Source organism: Argentina anserina, chromosome 3 (genome assembly GCF_933775445.1).
Source record: "Argentina anserina chromosome 3, drPotAnse1.1, whole genome shotgun sequence".
Classification (NCBI taxonomy): domain Eukaryota; kingdom Viridiplantae; phylum Streptophyta; class Magnoliopsida; order Rosales; family Rosaceae; genus Argentina; species Argentina anserina.
In genome coordinates, this window is record NC_065874.1 from 12,101,183 (window position 1) to 12,128,390 (window position 27,208).

Consider the following 27,208-nt stretch of genomic DNA (forward strand, 5'->3'; position numbering starts at 1 on the left):
GGTCAGGAATTATTGTACTCTAATCTGAGTCAGCACAGCCCGGGAGTAAGCAAAGACTTAGTCCGGAATTAGATAGTCCGGGGTAACAAACGTGCCCTTAAGGCTTTAACCAATATAAGGTGGATGTAATTAACTTCAATAAGCTTAGGGACGACAGCCCTAAAAACTGAATACTAAGTTGTTGAGATACAACGTGAAATTGAGATGTAAGATTTCAGGCATTTCTTTTCGGGATGAAAGATGAAAAACTTCCCATGTTGTACGTATTGCATTATTTGCATATAGTTAGTTGTATACTTATTAAGTGAGGGTCGACATGTAGGCGCAACATACAGCTCAAAGTCATAACTGTGCGCGCTGGTAAAATAGAGCCAACGGAAACTCTTTGGAAGTTGTACCCTCCGATTATAACCAAAATAAAAAACTATCCAAGCTAAGAAAGTGGAGAGATTGACTATATAATGATAATCCAAGCTAACTTAGGCGATTCAGTTTGAAGTTCTAAGTAACCAGTGAGTTACTAGAATGTTTTTTTTTTGGCAATGTAGTTACTAGAATGTTGAAAATAAGAATGAACGACAAAACAGTTGTGGATAATAAGAAAGAAATAAAAAATTTAGCATTAGAAATTCTGAAATTATATGCACAGAAGTCTCCAATCATACAAGGGTGATTCGTGCAAAATCTCTAAAAGTATGTCTAATCTAAATGGATAGCCATTTCTTACAACTGTACATCAGCAAACCTACCAAAGAATATGTTCAGAACAAGAGAAGACACAGCATAAAGCAACAGAAGAGGAAGATTGTGACTCTATTAAGAGATTTGTCAAGCTGAACTTCCTGCCTCCTCATCCTAGGACTGCTGGACGGGTATGAATTAAAGTAAGGATGAGGAAACAAATTTGTGTCTGAACTGCCAAACATCCTTGCAAACACAAATTCTCCCACCATTCCTATCGTTGGATTGGATAGATGTGTCAACATTGTACTGCCGAGATAATCTGAACTTGTGGCATAACCTCCATCAGAATTAGGGCTGTTTTGATCATAAACCGACTGTGGATAAGTTTGTGTATGGAAGTAATTTGAATGAAGTTGCTGTCTTGAAGGTGATGTAGGGCTAGTAGATGAAGTGTCCAGCCTAGGTAATGGTCTACGTGGAACGACCAGACCCAGATTGGGTTTCTTTCCCTTTGAACCTGTACCACGGCCATAGAGGGGAACCACTGAGGATGGGGATATATTAGCCTTACAAACAGGACATGTTTGCTGCAGCTGGTTTGGTTCATCAGAAGTATTTGGAACCTGAAGCCATTTGTAAATACAAGGCCAGCAGTACAGGTGACCACAGAGTGTCACCACAGGTTCATGCGCTGAATCTAAGCATATGTTGCACTCAAAGCAGCCACTATCATTGTCTGAGACTGTAGAAGGGAGCGGCATAGATTTCCACTTCTTGACTGAAACATCTCCATCTGACTCGAAGTGTCCCTGATGCTCAAAGAAGTTCTGTTCCATAGTAATGTGTTCTGTAATACAATAAGGTAATAACATTAGTAAGCTGATCCAAACCAGAAGAGCAGACCAATTAATACCTACTCAAGTGAACCCAAGCAAGCAAGTGTAATGAGAGAGATGCAAGTTCAAACACCAAGAGCAAAAGTATTTACAACATTGCTAAAACAGCTGTATCTGGATAAATTCACCTCCCTAGGAAAAAGAAATATATATCATACTCAAGATGCCAGTAATGCAACTGACAACTTTCACCAGCCAAATTTCTAAACAAACACTAAGCATCTAGAAAAGCAGAAATGAATAAAACAAAGGAACAATCGTATAAATTAGTGCATGTTGTTCAACTTTAAAGTAACAAAATCACAAAAGGATAAAGAAGCATCAACTGGCACTGGCTCCATAGTGTTAAATTAGAGGGAAAAGAACAATGGTTCTCCAACCCTCTTATCAACTAAGAATAATAGTTTTAAGGGACCCTACCTAGCTTGGTACCAAACATTGAAAAAGAATGACTATAATCATAGTAGTAATCTCATTTTCACTTACTGTTTCTCCCATAAACCTCTATTATCAAAGACCATTCTCCCTTGCACCAAATTTTCTCACTAAACTTTATTAGTCGCTCCTTTTGCAATGAGAACTAGTCAACCAGACCTAAAGGCAAATGGGTCAGAGTACTAGGTGAATATTGCCGGTAATATTGACATTAAACACATCAGCGTTTAAAACAATTCCAACAATCCAACCTAATAGTAATTGTTTGCCTTTCTACCTCATGTCTGATTTCTGAGAGATAGATGACCTGATTTGTTCAACTATGAATGTTCATAAGCTATTATCAGCATGTCAAGACTCCAATTTGTTTTCCTCTTAATACAATTTCCTGGTTAAACAAAACATACCTTGTTCACTTGATACATAATATGAAGCGTACGAGGCTTATTTTACAAATCCTAATGAAGTAATCTATAACTTATTCATACATGTATCTCTCAAGTTCCTAAATTACCCAATTTTCCATTGATTGGCAATCGACTACTTGGGTTTAAATGATGAGATTCAAAGAACACTTTTGCCCCGACAAAAAATCACTTCCATTGACGAATGCAAAGAAAACTCTGATTATACATCGAAATCCCAACAAAAGAAATTGGCCCATGATTGATCTAGGCATGAGAACAAAGCGAACCCAATCAAGGAAAACTCACAAATTCAAGAACTTTGGCATACAGATTGCAGAAACAGATCAAGAAAAAGTGAAAAGGAATCAGAGAGAGAATGCTTACCAAGAAAAAGCTGATCACCCGAGTAGTGAAATCGAAGGGAGATCGAGAGGCGAGAGAAAGAGAGAATCGAATTGCGGCGAGAGAGAGAGAGAGAGAGAGAGAGAATAATAATGGATGGAGAGCGAAACAAGGATAGGAGAAGAGGGTTTTACAGAACAAGAGAGAGAGAGTTTTGGTGATTTGTTATGTGGGTTGAGTTTGGTTGGGAGTGTTTAAATAACAATGTTAAGAGAGAGAGAGAGAGAGAGAGAGAGAGAGAGAGAGAGAGTGAGATTGTTTTTTGGTGGTTTCAGTTCAACGTCTTCGACCCCAAGGGCAATAGGTAACATCATTTTTCTCCAAAGGATGCTTCTTTAATTTCTTCTCTTCTTTTCCAATTTTCTTTCAATTAGATCAAATTGTCTGCCAAGTGTAAGCAGTTTAAGGTCATGAGTTTGATTCTTGTAATCACTATGGACGGGGTAAACTGCCATCAGCTATGACGTTAACTGCCATCAGCTATGACGTTAACTGCCATCTTCGATCACATGCACATTAGTTATCAAACTACATCGTTATTGTACAATCGATTAATAGACTCCAATGTAGTTTGTCAAATAAGTAGATGTCAAAATGTTAAGCATAGAAATGTGTCACATAATGGCACAGTGCCACCATCTATTGGAAACAAAACAGGACCCACACCGCCGGTCATATAATGAACTATGCATGCATCTTCATTAAAACAAATTGAATAATATTGAATAAATCACCGTCTTAAAACTTTTATGTACAAATCCTTAGATGTTCATTCAGAAAATGCACGGTTTCGATCAGGTGTGAAGTTGTTTTTTAGGTTCTTAATTAATTCTAGGAAAGTATCGGTCATTAGTGCATAGAGTAATAAAACACGTATATATCATCACGTCCTAGCTATATATCTAGTCGGCTCGATCTTCTAAATGTTTCAGACATGTACGACATATATATTCCACCTAGGCAAGAAAATTACAGCCAGCTTGTCTAGTTAAAAAATCCAATTAGGCAGCCGATATGATTTATAGATGAAATCCAGCAAGGTTGTTACAAGGGCACCGATATCGATGTGCTTGGTTCTAAGAAGCTTCCTCTGTAGTCTGAACAACGTCTTTACTAGAAGAAGAGGAACAAGAAGCAGAGCTTCATCGTTTTCTTGACCAAGGAAACGCCATGATGATGGAACTAGAAGAGAGAAAATTATGTTGGTCATGTAAAAAACGACGACGGCGAACACAGGGTTGTTGGCTGTCCGTGAATCTTAATCCTTGTTTTTGACAAATCAGCTTACACTGACGAGGTGGCTATGACCAACACGGCAACACCAAAATCTAAACATTGACCATCGAGAAGGTTGTGACTCATCACTCGTGCATGGTTTATAGAAAAACCCTAGGCCCCGTTTGATCGGCAGAAATCATATTATAGAAAAAGAATTTATTTTAATTTTGATGCTCAAGTGTTGTTTGGTTGTAATTGAATATTGAAATAAAAATAAAAAATATGATTTGACTGGAAATTGACTCCTTCTTAAAACTGAAAATAACTTACCTACCCAGAAGTGGTATTCTATTTCCATTTCCATCAGTAAAAACTAATTTCTTTTTAAATTGCATCATTTTTCCTTATAAATGAGTTTTAATGAAAATTTTAATTAAATATTCCATTCTAATTACTCACTAAAATAATTCTAAATTTAAATTCTGATATCTAACAAACACTGATATAGAATTAATAAAACCTTTTCAATTTATATATTAGCCTGGAAATGAAATGAAATCATTTTCTTTTTCTCACATTCCATTTAAACAAACGGGGCCTAGAGGGTTTGAGATCTTGATGGCTTTGCTGACTAGGATCGACCATATATTATCTCCTTAATTCCTCTAGTCTTTGTCTGCAGCATGTGGATTTGGATCTGGGATTATGCTAAACTTGAGAAACAAGAAAATGATACTAAATATTAATTCATTCATGGCCTTCGAAGTGTGTATAGAGCCAATGGCGGATCCAGAATTCATAACTCGGAGGAACTTGAATTTTTTTACTCAACGAACGATGTGATAAAAATTTGTAAAGCATAAAATATTTAACTATAATCTATTAGATGTATATCTTGTTGATGTGAAAATAGCACTCCATTCATAATTACCATAAGTTTAGTCGATTGCAAAGAAATGTTTTTAGAAATGATCAAAGAGCTTAATTAAAATTAATGCCCAATGAAAATAAAATAAATTAATTACATGATGAAGAAATCAAGGAAGATTGGAAGTAAATAGAAAAATAGACACAAAAATTTGCATTTGTTGGGATTTGATCTTAGGTGGGTTTGATATTAACAAAACTTCAAAACCAAACATACAAAACTACACCATATGAACATATGACATATACTTAATTAATTATTTTCCTAATTCTTAGAGGGACTTGAGTCCCCCACAAACCACCCTAGATGCGATGCAGAGCCATTAGGGTTTACGGCGATGTTCATGGGTCTGGTTGCCATGGTCACACAGTGTCTCGTACACTGGTTTTGAGTCGTGGTTTTTGTTTTGGCGGGTCATAAAATCTAGAACCTTAATTTTTGGGATTAAAAATCAAACATTTCCAGAAATTAACAAATAACAACCAAGTTTTCTAAACCGTTAACCAATCACCCCCTGATTCCAGAAGCTGCTAGCTCAAAGCGTCAGGGTTTTCTTGAGATCCAAGCACCACGTTTAGAGAATATGAAATTGGACAAATCATCGGCAGGAAAAGAAGTACGTGCATGGAAAATGTTTGGGCAGGTAGACAACTTTTAGAAACAACGGACAAATAGTATCGGTCACTATCCCTAATAGGCCAATAATAAGTTTTTTTTTTCTGTTTCTACACCTTATTTTGCTTATTCCGTATTTCCGTTTACTTAAATCTGCAGTGAAACAAAGTGTTTGGCAAGCTGTGGACTGTTGTGGACGTCTTATTTACTCTTATACCATGCAATTTGTTCATTTCGACTATTTCGATCAGTAAATTAACGATCGAGTAACAAAAAGTTATTGGAAAAAATATATTCCAGAAGATCCATAAGTATTTCTTCATTTGTGACGCCGCGCCATTTAGTTTTCAAACCAAACTCTGGTGTCTTTAAAGCTTGAAGATCCTTAAAAATCCATAACTTTCAAACCTTTCAAATGGATGTACACAATTGAAAAGATTCCATAACATGACGAATGCCTCCATGAACTGAATGGAATAATTTTGTCGGTCAGTACTCGATCGGTGCTAATATTCCAGATCAAGTTACGTTAACAACACTAAATATTATATGTACAGAAGTTCATATACGAAAGCCGTGTAAGGTTCAAATATCTCCCTCAAACTAGTTCAGATGTACACATAAATCATACCAAAAACTCACAATCATACCAGAAACTCATATATTTCTGGATCGGTGATGGTGAGTGTAGTAAAGGATAAGATTCGAATACAGTTGAATGTCAAAGGTCGCAATCCTCCTTATCTACTAATCCACGTTCAATCTTATCCAAGACAAGTAGCCAACAATCAAATCATTAAGCAATTTAGGTTGATGTCGCTAGGCTAGCTCAATATAACGAATTGAAACCTGTATATGCATGCATACACCTCATTCTAGCTAATTATTCAGGGTTGGAGTTGGGATTCACAGTCATTATGATTATAATTTCACAAACTAGTTTTTCTTTTTAACTGGAATTTGGAACGAGTAAGATGGGACTTAATGATCTCTCCATATCCAAAAGATAGACAAAGATGGAACCAATGATCATGCATGTATTTGCCAAACTTTTGATCTCTGATTACCGGACAATTCTGGATAATTTAGTACTCTTCAGATATTTGATCGATGTGTATCTAAGTCTTCTAGATGCCGGCAGGGTGGTTAAATTAAGCTCGAAACTTAATTTAAAAAGGGTTTCAGCTAGCTAGTCTTCCACAGAGAAAGAGCAATATTAACGTAGAGCACCACTGTCATTTGCACATCCAGGCATAATATTAAGTGAACAATGATCCCGCTACCACTATATAGTTGACAATCCGAAGTCGCCAGAAAACAATGTTATTTTACACCACTCTGAGCTTAAATACCGCTAACGGAATAAACCGATATCGATTCATTTGGTTAAGAAACTTGGGATAAGTCGCCATGTCTCCATGATAGCTTGGAGCTGATAATGAAATTCATATATCATATTCATTCTCATGTTACATGTGATATTAAACATTCTTAAACTTGGAGTTAAGTTTCATTCGCAGAAGTTAGCTTAACATTTGCTACCGAAGATTTAGAAGACACGTAATTGTCCTAACTTTCGATCTCATCTCTTTCCACGTATAATTGGTGGGCGAAATGTAACATGTCAAATATTCCTAGATTTTTATACTTTTGGATCAAGTTTATATTAGCAAGCAATAACCAGATGATGACATACATTCCAAAGTGCACTGTAATGTTTATCTTAATCGTAGACTTGCAACCTGGTGTCGATCAGTAGCCAGCAGTTCTACGCATTCTTAATCATTCTCAATTATACAAATATATGTGATTAAGGTACGGTCACAAGGTCACAAGTTCACAATTTCATTTGAATGTTAGAAATCGAGAAATTCATTTGCTTAAAACAAGAGATTATACCAAACTGCGTTGCCGGACGACCTTAACACAAACACATAAGTTTGATTTTCTAAGAGTGTGTATGAAGAATAGTAACAAAAAAATTAGTTGATATCTGACATGCTCGAATCCAGCAACGAACAAGTTTTTTTTATTTTATTTTATTATTCCCCTCTTTTGTGAAACACCAAAGAACAAGTTGAAATTAGTCAAGAAAGCTGTTCCCTTCTACTTTGATTTTCCTGCCTGTCGACCGAGACATTTGAACGAAGAACCAAACAAATTGGAGAATACTTCTTCTTACCTTATCTTACGTGCGTAATGGACTGTGAGACTTGGTGTCAAGATGCATATATTGCTACTGAAGATTCAAGATATATCATATACCAACGGAGCTGGGAACATCCAGAAGAAAATGAAAGCCTTCATCGTCTTCTGACTTTGAAAGAGAGAGAGAGAGAGAGAGAGAGAGAGAGAGAGAGATTTGATTGAATCAAAGGTAGACAAGACCGTTAAAATTTGGAATTCATTAACTTATTCCCGACTGCATATGCCGACTAAACTATTATCCATATATATTGTAATCAGGCATGTCAGCTCCGACGAAGTATTATATGACAGGTGATCGACACAGAGCCATGCGTATGTTCCATCACATTATAGTTGACACGACAGTGACGACACTTGGCATAACTGTTGATATGATATTGTTTCTAGAAGCCAAGATAACAATGGAGAAGAAATTCAAAGATTCGCAACATACATTGGGTAAGTGGGTATCATTATTGAGAAAATTAGATATATCCCAATATTAAAACCTCTTTTTAAAATATATTTACACATAATTTTTCTTTTAATTTATACCCAAAATTTTTTATTATCAATATTTAAGTTATATTAAATTATTTCTTTATTTTTAAATTTTTACATTCATTTGAATATGAAATTAATGAATTTCGTCCATAATTGTTTCATTATTTTGAATTCATATTACTAACTTCAATATATATATATATATACTCATTACTAGGCTATTCAGTTTTGCAAGTTTTTCGTATCTCTTTATTTTTCTTCTTCCATCAATTTATCCAATTTTGTAAAATTTTACACAATTCTTATTTTTAAACAATATGAACTAGTAAAACGAAGATTATATGAGAAATTCTTATTGTGAGATACGTACACATCTTTGTTCTTGAATAATTTTTTTATTCATGTTAGATATATTATAACATAAATCCATTGTAAGAGCTATAATATTATTTTTTGGAACGAGAAGCATATGTAATATATATATATACACTACAAAATCTAATAACGAAGTACATTAAAATTATATATATGCAAGTTTTCCTCGAAAAGATGTACAATATAAAATTTCCCTATGTAATGAAAATGCTCTTAATCTTTAGGTTGAAATTAAAAGAGATATATATTTACTATGTTGTCTCATACCTATTAACCAGGTTAACAATGTTAACTTCTACCTTTATTTTAGGTTATAAAGAGATGAATGAATATAGAAAAATTAGTGCTGCAAATAACAACCTACCAATTTTCAAGTTTTCTCTTTAAAAATTTATTTTTAAGATAGATAATTTAAATTACCAAAACATAAGTATTACATTCATTATCTACCTTGATTTAAATTAAAATTACAAACATAATTTCTATAATTTTAGCAATAATAATGAGTCAATGTGCAATCTACAATTAAGTATTTAAAAGAGAATTTAATTTATTACAGTTGACTAATCAGATTTAAATAGTTGCAACCTATGTAATTCTTTTTAAAATGGAAGACAATTTATAAGCTTAATTGACAATATTTGAGAGAAAATTAGAATTAAATAATATGTGGGTTTATTTTAAAAGTATGTGTTAAAAATGAGTGTAAAACTAAATACCCCATCATTATTTGTTAGGATACGACCAAGGCATCAGTGTTGATGATAGAGTATTAGCTTAGTCATGACTCATGAGACAGCAGCAATTATACCAAATAAGGTGGTGAATTAGTTCAAAGAATGACGCTTGCATATAGAAATAAAAGGGCAAAAAGAAAAACTAAACTACAGATTGCGGTCACGTCACTAATACTGCCAATGGATAGGGATCCATCATACACGATCGAAGCCTCCCGGAGAAGGGAAGATCACCACAAATTTATGCATAATCCACAAACAGAACACAGACCAGCAAACTTAGACGTCAAATAATACAAAGCCTGTAAATTTTCTCCGAGGAACTAAAGATAGGCCACAAACCCCGTTAGGCTCCTTCGAAAGTTTGAATAGCAAGGAAAAATGTGGCAAATGGAAATCACATTGATAATGAAACTGCCAATAAACCCCAACTTCAGAACTAGGGGTGGGCATAAATTCTCGTAATCCCGAACCCGTCTTGATTTCATCACGAAATTTGTTGGGATGGGACGAGATGAAAATTTAGAAACATCAATCCGATTCCAATCTCGTCCCGTTTGATTACGATGGGATGCGACGCTGGACGAATAGTTTAAGTCCTATTTAGTTCCACATTTAATAAAAATTTAAAAATTCTTATATATTTGTGCCAAAATGAAACTAATTTATGTTCTTAATAACTCTCAAGTTATGAGTTGTTATATAATAATGATAAATGATACTATTTGAACATCATATGCATTTTTTTTGTTAAAATTTCATTGTTGAATGTTAATTTGTTTATGAAAAATTAAAAATATGTTTTTATTCAACTTCTTAGAGAGGTGGATTTTAACCCATCCCGTCACGATTCCACCGGAATTAATCCCGAATGGGATGAAGAGGAATGAACCTCATCATGTCCCATCCCGTACCCAGCCCTATTCAGAACTAACGTTGCCTCACTGAAAATTTTGTGGAAGGCCTGGTCAAAGCATTTGGTTCAATGGACGCGAAGATCTTATCCCGGGAAAAACTTTTCATGGTGTTCTTTTGAAGAGAACATTGAGTAATATATCAGATGTGATTTTGACGAAGATGGAAGGATTGCTAAACATTTAGTAAGTAGGAACTGCACCAACTGCCGCTTAAAAGAGGAATTCGAGTGACGAAGATATAACATTACTAGCATTCTCTGAAAATGGAAGATAGATACATATTCTTCCAAATAACTATACAGCAGAGGACAACAGTTTATTTTGAGAGAAGTATCTAAACTCTGAGAGAAAGCGAGAATCTAAAAAGAGAACAGATACAAGACACGACTTAGCTCCTGAAAAGACATTCATTACTTACCATTTCTACAAGAACTTTTCTATGGTGGTGGTTAATGTAGACTTCGGAACAGCCCCAATAACGGCATCTTTTTTCTCACCACCGTAGAACATGATGACAGTGGGAATGCTTCGGATCCCATATCGGGTTGCAATTGAAGCACTCTCATCAGTATTCACTTTGTAACACTTAAGCTTACCAGCGTATTGCTTTGCCAGTTCATCAATAATAGGGTGGATCATACGGCATGGACCACACCACGGGGCCCAGAATTCAACCAAAACAGGTAATTCAGCATCGAGCACAAGTGACTGCCATGTTGCATCAGAAACAGCAGGCACTGCAATTTTAAAAGAGAAAAATAACATCAAAATGAAATTATATCTACAAGAACTTGATAAAATGTGTAAATAATTACTAGCACTCAGATAGATAGCAATTACACAATGTACACTATATGAACTCCATGCCACAACTTAGTTTTATCAAGTTATTTATGTTATATTCAACAGACTATATAATATTTAAGCTTCACTTTTTGCATAACAGTAACAGATATTTGTTTGCCATTTCAAATACACTTGAAGTCTTGAACCCTTATGAAAGTCTGTACTTTATTCTAGTCAGCACTAATAATGAAGAGTAATCATGTAACTGGCATTTGGTAGTTAATTGCATAAGACTAATAGAACCCTACTCAATGTGGCCCTGAATCTACAACTAGCATAAAGAAATCTCCTAAGACTCTGAAGATACCCATAAGCATAATTTCAAAATAATTCTCCATCATAGTTCATACATAAGCTCAAACCATTCACCAGCTTCATCTTCCCAAAAGTTTCAAACATCCTCTTATTATTTTCTTTACTAAAAAAGTTACCACAAACACAGCACAAAGCCATCAGACTAGACCTTTCTCACCACCGGACTTTCTTACCGCAATAACTAGAAACTTTTGAAGACTAATGCAGTACAAATTTCTTAATTTAACTTTTCTTTCATATGATAAATAACTCAAGAGGCCAAGAGCTATGCACTTAGGCCAGCCAGAGATATCCCTGGATTTATTTTCTGCTCCAATCTCCATATTATCGATCACTGACTCCGATAACTAACTTTGGGCTATATTCTGTCTTCCAGCATTAATAAGCCCTTGCCAGTTTCACTTCTGGCTTGCCTTTAGCTCAGAAGTAGGTCCATATAACTCTTGATGGATTCAATCCCAAAATTTTGACAAACCAGAACAAGAATCCAGTTCACTAGAGAAAAGCTTGACCCTAAATTCCATTCCATGCTTCTCTGTCAGGTAAATCCTCGGTTCCTACTTCGCGGTACCTTCCGTTCATAAGCTCAAAACAACTGTGAATCCAACCAAGAATCACCTTTTCATCGGTTTCCTAAAGTCATTAGCATCTCTCAAATTCATATCATACCTTCAATCTCCAACAAATTGTTTCCGATCCAATCCTATCACTTTTGATTCCTCAAACTTCCTAAACAGAAACCACATCAACTTACTCACAGACGAAACCACTTCCTTTCGGTTTTCGAAACCTTCACTTTACACACTAAACGAATTCACCTATCACCTCATAACTACCTAAAACTCAAATTCAATACATAATCATTAAGCTGGAATATAACAATCAAATCACTTAATCACATAAAGCAAGTCGATCATCCAAGTCCGTTTAAATACGTAAAAACGAATCCAAAGGTTTATACAAAAAAGCTGGAAAGACGAAACAGACCTTCGACGGCGGTGTCCTGAGCCTCGCAGATGGTTAGTCCGCGGCGGCGCCGAGCGGGACCGTAACTGAGAGATCCAGCGGAGCGCGAGGTCCGGAGCGCGGAACTGACCTTCAGGCCGGAGTAATTAGGCAATCCGAGGCGGCCGGTGATGGAAGAGACCGAGGAGTCGGCGATCGGGGAGTGCGCGGCGGAAGGCAGAGCGGAGGAGCGAGGGACGAGGAAGGATTCGAGGACGGTGGCCATATCCGCAGGGGATCGGAGCTCCGGAGAGAGAGGGAGATGTGGATAGAGAAAGGAGGAGAGAGATTGGGAGTGGGGAGGGAAGTGTAGATGAGGACAAACAAAAAATGGTTGGAAAAGACGACTTTGACCCTCCTCGCTGTTTGCTTTTTACGTGGGATATTCTTGTACGCACGACATAATAAGTACGGCGCAATTTTACCCATTTTAAATACTCTATACGTAGAGACCACGGTATATTTATACAAAGTCATTTAGGCTCTGTTTGGTAAAGCTTTTTACCTCCAGTGATTATAAGTTAAGCTAAGAGAAGTGTTTGGTAAATCAGCTTCTCACTTGCTGTTTTTAAAAGCCAGTGCTTTTAAGCTCGAAAAGCAGAAGCTGCCCTTATCCTCTTTTTAGAAGCAGAAGCCGCGGTGCCTACTGTAGCGGAGGACACTGTAGTTTAATGAAATTTTCGTAATCCCGATGAGTACCCTCATCTCTTTCAACCAATTACAACGAATTACCACAGAAACCTTTCAATCCTCTCACCCAAGCCTGCTCTCACTTTGTTCGTCAATCTCCCCATCTCTCTCTCTCTCTCTCTCTCTCTCTCTCTCTCTCTCTCTCTCACTTTGAACAACATCTCAGCCCTCTCCCTTATGTTCATCAAGCAATATCGGTATGGCATTAAGGATCCAAGAATCAGTAACACATCTTTGATTTGGGGTAAGTCTATTAACAATTTCAGTTTCAGATTTCTGCAATTTTGTTGTAAATATGGTTTCAAATTTATTCTGGGTGGCTCCAATTTTGTTTATGATTCGTATCAGAACATGGTTCAAATCTCATACCTAGATATGTTTGATTATATACATGGACATCTTATTTTTAATCACTCCTTTTAGATATTATGTGGCTCAAACCCAAAAGGGAGTATCATGATTTGGGTAAATGTTTAGGACATGAAGTTCATAACTAGCTATATGGAATTCAAGACTAAAGTTTACTACCTCTAGTAAACTTCTACTGGGGGTATTAAACTTGAAAAACAGTATTTCTAAATGCCATAACACACCTTAAAACGGAGAAAAATCAACTTAGATGCAAAAAAATAAAATTTACTGGGGGTAGTAAAAATTTACTAAAGTTTACTACCTCTAGTAAACTTCTACTGGGGGTATTAAACTTGAAAAACAGTATTTCTAAAGGCCATAACACACCTTAAAACGGAGAAAAATCAACTTAGATGCAAAAAAATAAAGTTTACTGGGGGTAGTAAAAATTTACTAAAGTTTACTAGAGGTAGTAAACTTCTACTGGGGGTATTAAACTTGAAAAACAGTATTTCTAAAGGCCATAACACACCTTAAAACTGAGAAAAATCAACTTAGATGCAAAAAAATAAAGTTTACTGGGGGTAGTAAAAATTTTACTAAAGTTTACTAGAGGTAGTAAACTTCTACTGGGGGTATTAAACTTGAAAAACAGTATTTCTAAAGGCCATAACACACCTTAAAACGGAGAAAAATCAACTTAGATGCAAAAAAATAAAGTTTACTGGGGGTAGTAAAAATTTACTAAAGTTTACTAGAGGTAGTAAACTTCTACTGGGGGTATTAAACTTGAAAAACAGTATTTCTAAAGGCCATAACACACCTTAAAACTGAGAAAAATCAACTTAGATGCAAAAAAATAAAGTTTACTGGGGGTAGTAAAAATTTTACTAAAGTTTACTAGAGGTAGTAGGTAGTAAACTTCTACTGGGGGTATTAAACTTGAAAAACAGTATTTCTAAAGGCCATAGCACACCTTAAAACGGAGAAAAATCAACTTAGATGCAAAAAAATAAAATTTACTGGGGGTAGTAAAAATTTTACTAAAGTTTACTAGAGGTAGTAAACTTCTACTGGAGTTGCTCTTATATCACTTCTTTTTGCTATCTCATTAGCAATTTACCCTGATGCCTGCATCTGTAGTATTGATTTAGGCCTTACATAATAAAAGGTATGAAACTACTTGATGAAGGTTTTCCATGATTGTCACCTTCTTGCTGTGGCCACCACAACACTTCCAACAATATCATGGCCGAGAACCAAGAAATAAAAGAGAACTATTTAACCAAGCACACTCTTCACTTAGAGGAGTTATAGAACGCTCATTTGGAGTTTGGAAAAAAAATGGAAGATTTTAAAAGACATGCAAGGATATTCATTCGAGAAACAAGTGAAGATTGTCATCGCTACTATGACACTTCATAATTATATCCGAAGATATGCACATCGTGATAGACATTTTGTCCGAGACGAAGAAATGGAAGGTGGTGGAGATGAAGAAGAAGATGATGATGATGAACAAAATCATCATGGCGCACAAAAAATTGATATATTAAGAGACATGATTGCTCAAAGTTTGATGAATGCACGTGATTGAGTATTTATGTATTGACATGATCCTAATCAAAACCAAATTATCAATATCAGAGTATATTGGTTTAAGATAATTTTAAAATTATCCAATATTAATATGCCATATATTTTCAGGCATTGTTTTAAACTAAAATTAACTAAAAATTATCTTAAATGTCCAAATTAGTCATTTAACAATTAAAAGCATAAGCCAGCTTGAGTTTATTAAACGTTCTGCCACTACTTCTGCCACTAAAAGTCACTTATAAAAGCCAGTTTACCAAACACTTAGCTACTTTACTTATCAGCTACTTATTTTCAGAAATAAGTATAAGTCAGCTTATCTAATAAGCCCAGCTGCACCAAACACAGCCTTAATTTCGATCATTCATATTGTACATATAGACACGTCGTATACTGAAAAGAAACTCTGGTAATTGACTAATTGATTGGAATGAAAATTTTGCTATCAATAAGTATCCGTGTACGATTTGCATAATTGACCGGAGATGCTCTTACGTTTATCAGTGGAACCAACTTCCCCCCCCCCCCCCCCATTTTCCCTTTTATCTGCAAAGTATTTCCCAAGTTTGTTGTTGATGAAACAATCGAGGCATAGTTATGATTTCTTAGCCTGGTGAATGTCCTTTTCAATTTGCCATCCTATTATCTTTAGGAAACCCTTCTCCAAACGCCACACAAACAGGCTGTCTACTTTTCCAGAACCCACCAGGATCATATTATCTTTGAGACTTCAATCCTCAGGCACGTCTAGACGGGACAAACCTGTTTGCTAGTTCCGAGTTTAAAATGTGTTTACAAGCACAGGTGCATCCTATCAAGAGCAGAGATCTCATGAATTTAGTTCACCAAAGAATGACTAATGTGTTTTGGGTATTCCATGCGTCCACAAGAACACTTAAACTACCACAATCTTGAAAAATCTTTGCCAAACAGTGTAAACTAATAGCATTGAGAAGAACAAAGTACATAGCGAAGAGGAAACTTTCTAGATAATCAGTTTGGTACTGCGGGTACGAAATATAGGTACAGGAAAAACAGATGTATTCATCAAGCACTTCAACAAACCCTACATGTCTGCAAGATTAGCTTTGCATGCACTGAGGCTCGCCTAGACTGAAATTTTACGCTTAGATATAAATGAAGATAGTTCAGATACAGACATGGTCTGGGTAGTGCTACTGGCAAGGCACCAATAGCCAGATACATTAAAGACCAAGAGTAGATATTGAGCCTCTGAACTTGAGGCAGGCAACTTAGAATCTTGACCAAATTGCTAGAACGTCCAGAAACCCCGGCTTTATAATTATAAAATTCAAATTCTTCCATCCCAATGGAGACATGAACCAGATTTGAGGTATTCACCAGAGAAACATCAAAATATTCTCCTCTAACATCAAGGAATTTGAGATTAGGTGCGTCAATCTGGATAGCGTCGAAATCATCAAACTTACAGGACATCAAAGTCAAGCTCTCAAGCAAAGGACAGCCAATACTGAGGTGCTCGAACACTTCATAGGGAAAGAAAACAAGATCAAAGGTAAGGCTCTTCAAACTCCTGAACCCTTTAAAAGTGGATGGTGGTTTTAACAAACAGCAGGATAGCCCTAAATTTATTATATCTTCACAAGAAAACAAACATGAAGGAATCTTGTATTGCTCCCCCCAATGAAGAAGTATGAACTCTTTGATAGAGTTTCTAGATAGATGAAGAATCCATCTATCAAGGTCTTTCCTAGCAAAATGATCTCGAAAAAGAATGACCTCGTGTATGGGTCCAATGTGAGCTAAGAGTACATGATCAACAATGTCCACAAAGGTAGTATCACTGTGAGCTGAGCGACACCCTCAAAATCAAACACAAGATTAGGAAGCATTGCTGCTTTGTACCTCCTGAACACTTGTCCTCACTGCATCCTTCAGCGGTAAGCATGACAGTATTGTTTCCATGATATCATTTGGTAAGTTGCTAATTCTATCCCGTTTCATCTCCATTCCCAATTGGGCCCTTTTGCTCAATATCACCTCCCTGTTTGTAGCACTGACAATGGATCAACTTAGTTTAACAGCAATTGACCAAAACCAGAATCAATCAAGATCACGATACTGCAGTAGCATGAGGCAACGTGCATTGGCAAGCAATAGAGTGAGAATCCGATCATCTTATGGACTAAGAACCAGGGTTTTACTTTTGTTTTATCTTTAAATTATCAAATAAATTGTAATCTTCTTGTCATCAACAACATCAGTTTATCCCATGCTCATATCACGAGAGCAAAAAGGATTATGACTAATATAATTATATCTCTATGGATACATTATGCACTCAATTTGACAATTTCTATTGCAACCACTGAATAAACTTAATACGCAGTTTCTAAACCTATTTCTTGAACTACCGATAACCCATGGATGCAATCAATTTTGAAGATCTGAAACAGTGGGGTTTGAAGTTTTATAGAAACTCATCATCATATATGAATCAATAGTCTAAAGCATTAGTCTAAGTAAAAACAGACAAACAAAAAGAGAAGACAACCAAATACGGACTAAACAAACACAAAGCGAGAAATGCGCAGTGTCGTAGTTCACTTAAAACTTATGAATGTAAGATTTCAAGCAAGAAAATACCTCAGAGATAGGGAGCGAAAAGGTTTCAGAGAAACTTAAACCCCACCGACGGTTGGCTCCGGCTCCGGCTCCGGGCCTGTTTAGTGCTGCGGCTGCTCTTCCATAAAATGCATCCTTCTACCCCTTTTTGACTCTCACGTATATCGTGGTAAAAATACATTGACAAAAAAACCCTTGAAAATATTTTTTCTAATATGTTTGCACATCTAATACAGCACTCCTGATTTCCTCTATAGTATGACTAATTTTGTCTTTAGCAACATATGTTTTATTTTTTTATATAAGTTTTAACCAAAAAAACAAATGAGTGTAGATTGTAGAACGTAAAACTAGAAGTGCAAATTTCAATTTCTTTAGAAAATAGATCAATATATAATGTCATTTATCTTATAATCGGAATAATATATATATATATATTATGTCATAGGTCTTCTTCTTAAAGATTGAGAGAGTTTGACATACAACTTGGAGATTGAGAGAGTTTGACATACAACTTGGAGAAAGAGATAAATATATACAAAATCATCCATCACATTAACTGAAGAAATATTATAGTCGATACAAGATCTTACATAATTTTATAATTTATTAAAATAAATATAAATATGAATCCACTTATAAAGTCATCTAACCATCTAGGCGCTCTAAGATAGTAGTCCGCTGGAAGAACGCCTAGCGATTTTTTTAACTTGCTTATCAAGAAATTACACATAACTCGTTAATGTTCATACAACAATGAGCCATGAATATTATTTTGTGAAACGGCTGAAGTACGCAATGCAATATCATTATCTTGGACTGAAGTTGAATTTCAATGCCCTACTTTATCTTTAGGTGTAGAAGGTACTCGTACGCCTATCCTCTTCACTGTAATGATCCCCATTTTCGCATGCAGCCTAGCCTTTTCTTCTGCAATCGTAACAATGAGACTAATTAATGCTTTATAAGAAGTCAAGAAGATTGGAGAAAGCATGCATGGTATGTTTACCCTTGCTACTATATATATATATATATATATCTAATTTCATATATCCTCAAAACACCAAAATGTGAGCTACAGATGCACTCCATCGTATCTGCTCAGCAGAGTCGATTCATATCTGGGCAGAATTCTTTTTTTCTTATGAACGGAAATAAGAAGTCATGGCCAAAAAATCTGTAAAGAAGTCCATATATCTATATTCTATACATTCTGCGTCCATATGCAACCGAATAAGGCAAGAATTGCAGGAATCATCATCAACAAATTATTTGGCTGTTTGCCTGTTTGGCCATCTCATCTGTGCAAGCAAATACTAATAGCCGGATAAAATGTTATACTGAAAATGAATGATCTATTCGATCAAATGGCTGAATGGTCACTAATTAATATGTAATAATATGGCCCATTTTTTCAGCATTCACTCTTGCATACAGAACTAGAAAATCCTGAGAGAGAGAGAGAGAGAGAGAGAGTTACTGGTAGTTGGCATTTCAGAAACTTTACGAGCATGGACTATGTTGGACGAGAACAATGGCAATAAGATCACCAAGAAAATCATGAATACATGGCAGGCTTTCTGAACCATTTTACTGATTTTAGTATGTGTCTATACTCTATAGTATTGCTAGCCCTCAATATTTGAGGGTTTTACTTTATACTAATCAGTGTTTGGACTTTGGACAAAGTCAGATGTTTAATCGCAAAGAAGTCCGTCAATATTTTCCAATCTTGGAACGTACATATGATACAGCTCCGGTCGCTCCCCACAATTTAGATAGCAAAAATGATGAAAAATGACCATTTTACTTGACATTTTCCACATGTAGGTACCCCTTGTGGCTTTGTATCATATGTATGTACGTATTCATTATATATATATATATATATACCTATAGATAATTTGGGAGTCCATTTCTGGAATTCAAGACTTTCGAGTTAGAAAACTTCAAGAAGATCAAATGATAATAGACGTCAGTTCCTTACATTCTCGTTTTGAACTCCTTACCTTGTTTACATCATCTTATTAACATATTGACCATCAACCTCCAAGACTGAGGAACCACTATCAGCAGCACAATATTGATCAGCTTAATCAAACCTTGACAAGCACGCCGCACGCCGCACACCCAAAGACCTTTATTTTATGCATGACTTATTCAAGGTGGATCATACAATTCACGGTAATGTGTTCTTAACACTACAAGAAAAGCTGGCAAAGGCCACTTTTCTCAACCCCACAATTTGGTGTTTCGTGCGTAGGGTGGGGACTTGAGATATTCGGCACAATTGTATCATATTGTGATAAATTTATTAATAAATTAATACCTCAAATGACTCATTTAGTCAACAACCTCCGACTCATTTTAGGAGAAACTCTCTTAATATTTTAATAATATATTACTCTCATATATCTTCACATGTGGGGAAATACTGACAGAGGTATACAATTAATATAAAATATACTTATACACCATAATATATGTATTCTAATAGGTAGTTTTTATTTATTGACTTTGACCACCGCACCAATTCATCTATGTGAAGGAGGTGATATTGCAACGAAGTAGCAAATTATTTGTTTCTTCCCCATCTTTGCAAAACTCAGGTGAGTACTCAAATTGCACAGGGAGTACTTTATTGTTCTTCTATGTGTTCATGGGAATCCTATTTGGTTGGGCAAAGTTAGACCGTAGCTTTGAATCATAAATTCATTTTCAATTTTGTTCCCTGCTCTTTTCTGTGTTTGATTACTTTTGATCATGTACTCCTTTGTGTTTTAAATTGGGGGAAACTTGAGCTGCAATTGCATGAACTTTGATTCATTGCAATGGGTGGATCCCCTAATTTGGTAGAGCACATTTAGATTATGTATATATGTTTACAAAATTCAATTCATACTGAGTTTAATATGTTTTCTGATTTTGATATGTTGTTTAACATTGTAAGAAATATTGCTCTTTCATATATTAATTCTGCACTTAGTTTCATCTTTTTCCAGATTATTTGAAAATAAGTTGATTGTCTGTTAGCTATGATTGATAAAGGATGGGTGAAATTGAATAGAATGACTGCAGATTTTAAGGCCGGCTTGCATGGGTTCCTTGTACATTCCCTCAGTGTTGCTGCTGTTAATGGACAGATTAAGTGTCCTTGTAAGAATTGTCGCAATGGACAACTTCGTCTTCCTCTCGAAGAGGTTAGGGATCACTTAACTGTTGATGGTATGTATCCTCCTTACGAAGATGGGGTCTGGGTGGATCATGGTGAAGATTTACCAACTCCTGACTTTCATGAAAATAGTGAAGTTGAAGTCGACGATCCCCATATGGATGGATCTCTTGGTTGATGTTTTTCGGGGTAATAATCCAACATCTGAACAACATAATGGTGAAGACGGTGAACCTTCAAATGTGAGATCAGAGGACCAAGAGGAATTTCTCAAATCATTCAAAGATGCTGATATAAGCTTGTATCCTGGTTCAAAGATGTCCAAGTTGGAGTTTCTTATCAGATTTTTCCAAGTGAAGTGTTTGTCTCGTATGACGGATAAAGGGCTAACATTGATGTTAAAGTTGTTCAAATCTGTTTTGCCTGATGGAGAGACCTTACCAGATAGCTTTTATCAAGCTAAAAAGTCCATAACATATCTGAGCTTGACGTACGAAAAGATAGATGCATGTCCGAACGATTGCATGCTTTATTGGAAGAAAAAAGCTGACTGGAAGAACTGTGATGAATGCGGTCTTAGTCGGTATAAAGATGAAGCAGGTAAAGTGCCAGCCAAGGTTTTAAGGTACTTCCCCTTGACACCAAGGTTGCAACGACTTTATATGTCAAGACATAGTTCAGAAAATATGGTATGACATGATACTAAGAAACCCAATGATGATTGTATGAAACATCCAGCTGATTCTCCTGCTTGGAAAGAGTTGGACAAGATTCATCCATCATTTGCTAGTGAAATGCGCAATGTTCGGTTGGGGTTGGCAAGTGATGGCTTTAATCCTTATGGGCATATGAGCAGTGCTCATAGCACATGGCCGGTAGTTATGACTGTCTACAATCTCCCACCATGGTTGTGTATGAAAAAACCTTACATGATTCTTTCACTACTAATTCCTGGACCCAAGGCTCCGTGTAACGATATAGATGTATATCTAGCTCCTTTGATTGATGAATTAAAGTCTCTTTGGGATGTTGGTAAACCTACCTATGATGCGTTCACAGGACAGACGTTCACAATGAGGGCAGCACTATTATGGACCATAAATGACTTTCCTGCATATTCAAATTTATCAGGATGGAGTACTTATGGTAAGAAGGCTTGCCCGTATTGCAATGATGATCATGGCGCAATCTGGTTATTTCATGGACACAAAACTGCCTACATGGGTCATCGTAGATTTCTGAGAAGTAATCATAGATTTCGTAAGCAATCTAGACAGTTTAATGGGAAAGAAGAACATCGACCGCCACCGAAACCACTTTCAGGTGCAGAATGTCTTGTCCAATTATCCAATTTGAAGTTCAAGTTTGGTAAAGGGAAAACAAAATCTGCTCCTCGACGAAAGAAGTCTGATCCACACCATATGAAGGGCCATGGAAAAAACAGAGTATCTTCTACGATTTACCTTACTGGGCTGACTTGCTTATTCGACATATTTTAGATGTTATGCATATTGAGAAGAACTTTTTGGATAGCTTGATAAGTACTTTGCTGGGTATTGATGGAAAAAGTAAGGATAATCTTAAAGCACGAGCTGATTTAGAACGGTTGAATCTCAAGCTAAAACTTCATCCGGTTCGAAAAGGTGCCAAAACTTATCTACCCCCTGCTAGTTTCACATTGAGTAAGGTTGAAAAGATTTTAGTTTGTCAAGTGTTAGCATCATTTAGACCTTCTGATGGCTACTCCTCAAACATTGCCAACTGTGTTAAGGGGACCAACTTAATTGGGTTGAAGAGTCATGATTGCCATATAATTATGCAGCAACTATTACCAATTGCTATTCGAAAAGTGCTTCCGAAAGAAATCTGCAAGGTACTATTGGAGGTCAGTTCATTTTTTAGAAAGCTTTGCCAAAGAAAATCTTCGAGGCAATCATATACCGTATTGATTGATTGCATTGTGCTTGCTCTTTGTCACTTGGAGCGTATATTTCCCCCTGCATTTTTCGACATTATGATCCATTTGCCCATCCACTTAACTTATGAAGCTTCAATTGCTGGACCTGTTTTCTACAGGTGGATGTACCCAATTGAGAGGTTTGTAATGTGGCTATATTTACATATACTCTTCCCTTTTATGAATTTTAAATTTCATAATAATATGACTATTATTATGAAAATCAGGTACCTGGGCATATTGAAGGGTTATGTACGTAACACAAGTCAGCCTGAAGGATCAATTACAGAGGGTTACATTATGGATGAGTGCTTGTCATACTGCTCTATGTATTTGGATGACATGGAAACATGTCATAATCGTCCCGGCCGTAATGCAGATGGTGAAGCCCGTGAATTTCCCAATGGTTTTTCTATCTTCCTGAACACAGGTCGTTCAATTCAAGGACAAGGTAAGGATGTCCACTTGAACGTTGATGAGTGGGATCGGTTGAGATGACATGTTCTTTGTAATTGCCCAGAAGTTCAACCATTTTATGAGTGAGTTTTCATGATTTCTGGACTTTGTACTTGAAGCTTATTTATTTAATTAGCTTCTTATTCATTTCTTAGCATGTGGTAATTTCTGCTTGGCTATAATGAAATATCGATATATTAATACGTATATATATATATTTTTTTAGGTAGTAGATCATACACATCTTGTGAAAGGGAGTGTTAATTTCAAAAGTAAATTAAAGCAATTAATTATTCTAAATTTGGCGTGTATGTGAGATAGTGAATTATCTACTCCTTGTGGTTTCATTTGTTAATTTATATATGTTAGTATGTATTAAGTGGATTTTATTGTTATTAGCAAATCAATTTTATTCTTTTTATGCCGACTTTCTATAATCTGTCAAGGATGATGCTTCGATAATTTTTTTTTTTAAATCTGAGATCTTTCTTTCAATTGGAGTTTTGGGTTACTTGTTGTCAAGGATGATGCTTCGATAAACTCGTTCTTCTTTTCCGAAGTCTGAGCTCTTTCTTTAAAGTAATTTATTGGAGTTTTGAATTCCTTGTTCATGGTTTTGTTTTCTAGAGGGATGAAAGAACTGGGGTTATTGGTTGGCTTTGAACTTGAGATGTTTGATACCATAATTAGTTTGCTAATGGTGGAATGTTTTCAGTGTCAAAATGTGCTTGTTCATAGTAAGCAATCGACTTTATTATCTTTCTCCTTACTTGCATTTAACTCTGCTATATGTTTATTTTTACTTATTGGATTAATGTTTTTACCTAATTCTGTAGTAGTATCAATGGCTTCTTTAGTAAACTTGCAATTACATTCCTTGAAATATTACTATTATATAGATTACTATTTACCAAAGCAAATTTGTCCTCTGCTGCATGATTGGTATATCAATCTATGTATCAGCAATATCTCATGCATATACTCTTCTTAAACATGTACATAAATTAGAATAACTCATGTCTATTTATCCTAGTTTTATTACTAGTACTAATTCAAAGAAATTGTACAGACAACACCGAGCTAAGGGGAGGGCCAACAAAGGAAGGCGAACGTTCTGGCAAATTGATAAAGAATCTAATGCATCATTCCCGGATGCATTCAAGAACCACGTAATACATGTTTAATTAATATATAAATATATATTAATTGATATAAAAAAGTGAAAATTTGGTCCAGTCGTATAAATAATGCAGCCATTTTAGTAGTTATTCTTGTTCGAATTGCAGGTTTGTGGCATGCAAGATAGTGGAGTTGAAGGAGATATTCATCCTGACTTGTTGGCATTGGCTAAAGGTCCAAGACCATGGTGTAAAACTTACACCAAATATGTTGTTAATGGTTACAGATTTCGTATCAAACGCTTGGATAATAAAAAGACAACACAGAAGAGTGGTGTGTTTGTGAATGCTAATGTCAATAGTTATACCAGCAGTGTTGATCGAAACCCGAGGGATGGGTTGCAGGACTACTATGGAGAGCTTATAAATGTTATTGAGCTTCATTATGATGATGATCGAAAGATAGTACTTTTTGATTGTGACTGGGTTCAGAGTGGCGGTAATTCTGCAGGGCTGAAAACTGATCAATATGTATTTACATTGGTAAACTTCAACAGAAAACTTCCGCCTGGAGACACACTCATACTTGCTTCTCAAGCAGAACAAGTAATCTATGTGCCAGATCCAATCGAAAAGGAATGGCAGGTTGCTATTAAAACCAAGCCACGAGATTTACTTGACATGATAGAGGTTGCACACATTGACCCATGTAATCCACAAGACCTAGATGATGCATTGCTCGATGAATTTGAGGTTGGGTTCAGAGCTGATATACCAGGAATAACAGTTGATCAACAATTACCACCTCAAGTACCAGAGCCGGATGATAACGATAATAATTCAGAAGATGAGGCTTTTAAGAATAGATCAGATGAAAATATAATGTAGTGGATGGATGTCAACTCCTTATATGTCATTCATTATGGAGGTATTATTTCTCTTACCTACTTATAGTTTTAAATTTTGACAAATTGCATGATAACTTTGCTTAATATTTGTGTGACATCAATATTTCAGAGCTTAATTGTGTTTAATGTTAATATGTACAATTTTTAGGTTGATTTTCTTATTCATCAAACAATTGTGGCATATTGTAAACTTGTTATTTTTGTAAATCACTTGTTCCTTATGGTCGTTCATTATGTCATATAAATCACTATTATCCTCAAGTTATCTATTTATTTTGTTAATTTGTGTACTGTATTGTTTGTTCTCTTGCAAGCAATGAAGCAACAAAATGAGTTTAAGGCTTATAAACTGTTTTCGTTTTGGTGTTCAGGAGTTGGGATGCCATCAGTTTTTTATGTACATGCAACTGGAGGGTATGAAGGTTAGCACCTCTGTTTCTGATTGCTGCGTAAACCTTTTACACAGGCTTGTTAATCCTCAGATGTTAGGATATATCTGGATTCTAGCATAAGAACTTATTCAGACATAGGCAAAACATGCATTTGGGGGAAAATGGAAAATTATGGCTTTCATTGAAGTAGTAAGGATACTAAGACGAAGATATTCAGTTCCATTTTGTACTTAATTACATTCCAATTTAGTATGGAATTCTACTTGCTGAAACTATCGTAGTAGGAAGTTTCTGTCTTTTAATATAAGTTATGGAAATCTGCTCATGGCATAAAAACTTCACATGAAAAGAACTGATTTGCTGAGCTCTTAGAATGCATAGAATCTTGCTTCTAGGACATGAACATATATAAATCAATTATAACTAGTTGAAAGAGAATGTCATGACACCATTCAGATTAAACTACAATTAAGAATCTGATCATTCATATGATTGTCAACCATTAGTTGGTGATAATTTACATACATTGCAACTTCCGGATATTGGAACAAGAAGGTTATGATTACAAACAACCTGAAAGGTTGGTACTAAATTCAAAAGCGTTTGTAGAAACAACATTCCCAGTACATACTTGTGGATGCCAAAAACAACCTTACAAAAAAACCACATTCTCCTTCATTGCATATTCAACTACATATCACTTTTTGTTCCCATCATCCTCCGTAGTGTTTTCCGATCGATACTCACTACATGAATCATATCCAAGATCTCTCATCACCTCATTGTACTCTTTCAGCCCCCATGTTGGGGTTGGATCATGTTTGATAATAAGTTTACTGTCAGAATTTTTAGTAAACAACCCATCCACATTCCTAATATAACCATATTTGTCACAAACATCAGACTCAGTGTCAAGAACACATCTACAATTTCAGGTTTACCTTTCACCACTGAGGCATATTGGATTGAGCCATCTCTAGCAGCTGTTGGTTCTATATTTGTACCATCTTTGATAAATAGAGCAGGGATCCATATCTTGAGCAGATCAAGTGGAAACTCCACACTTTTTGGGGTTTCTTCTACTGTTGTTGCAAAATCATTTGCTGAAACAGTTGAGGATTCATCTGAAAATTGTTGGCTACGAAGAAGATGATTGCAAGTTGGGTAATGGATCGCACTTGATAGCTTTGCTCTCCTAGTCCTTTTGGATCTCCTTGAAGTTTTTGATCTCCTGCATCGTATTGCTCTCCAACGCTCGGGAACCATGGTTGATGCAAGGTGATGAAGAAATATGCAGAAGTAGTAGTAAGTTTCAGAAATTATAATGGATGAGATATGGATGGCTTAAAGTAGATTCCTTGTTATATAGGCACAAGTATGGCAGCCACAAATATCAAATTATAACTAATAAAAAAATTGCATACAAAATGAGATACCTGTATTTTAATGAACACCACATGAAATAATGCATTAATAAGACAATTTAGCAT

The 27,208-nt window shown here is 35.7% G+C and overlaps 3 protein-coding genes and 1 pseudogene across 4 annotated transcripts; 1 reads left to right on the forward strand and 3 right to left on the reverse strand.

Annotated features, from left to right (window-relative positions):
- Window positions 1-594: 594 nt before the first annotated feature.
- On the reverse strand, window positions 595-2,983 carry LOC126789158 (E3 ubiquitin-protein ligase RMA1H1-like). 2 transcript variants are annotated; one of them, XM_050515251.1, is made up of 2 exons: window positions 2,807-2,983; window positions 595-1,531 (listed from the first exon to the last, which is right to left on the reverse strand). In XM_050515251.1, exon 2 carries the CDS (start codon window positions 1,518-1,520, stop codon window positions 762-764), a length of 759 nt encoding a protein of 252 aa, XP_050371208.1. In that variant the 5' UTR covers window positions 1,521-1,531; window positions 2,807-2,983; the 3' UTR covers window positions 595-761. The 2 variants fall into 2 exon arrangements, with proteins under 2 accessions (XP_050371208.1, XP_050371209.1); XM_050515252.1 differs by lacking the exon at window positions 2,807-2,983 and adding an exon at window positions 2,067-2,779.
- Window positions 2,984-10,527: 7,544 nt separating this feature from the next.
- On the reverse strand, window positions 10,528-12,761 carry LOC126789163 (uncharacterized). Its single transcript, XM_050515258.1, has 2 exons — window positions 12,454-12,761; window positions 10,528-11,042 (listed from the first exon to the last, which is right to left on the reverse strand). The coding sequence occupies exons 1-2, from the start codon at window positions 12,695-12,697 to the stop codon at window positions 10,729-10,731; spliced, it is 558 nt and encodes a 185-aa protein (XP_050371215.1). The 5' UTR covers window positions 12,698-12,761; the 3' UTR covers window positions 10,528-10,728.
- Window positions 12,762-16,084: 3,323 nt separating this feature from the next.
- On the reverse strand, window positions 16,085-17,094 carry LOC126787771 (F-box/FBD/LRR-repeat protein At1g13570-like; annotated as a pseudogene).
- Window positions 17,095-20,961: 3,867 nt separating this feature from the next.
- LOC126787074 (uncharacterized) lies at window positions 20,962-25,306 on the forward strand. The gene is made up of 6 exons (XM_050513008.1): window positions 20,962-21,487; window positions 21,626-22,255; window positions 22,387-22,984; window positions 23,072-23,332; window positions 24,370-24,469; window positions 24,587-25,306. The coding sequence occupies exons 1-6, from the start codon at window positions 20,962-20,964 to the stop codon at window positions 25,304-25,306; spliced, it is 2,835 nt and encodes a 944-aa protein (XP_050368965.1).
- The last annotated feature ends 1,902 nt before the right edge of the window (window positions 25,307-27,208 follow it).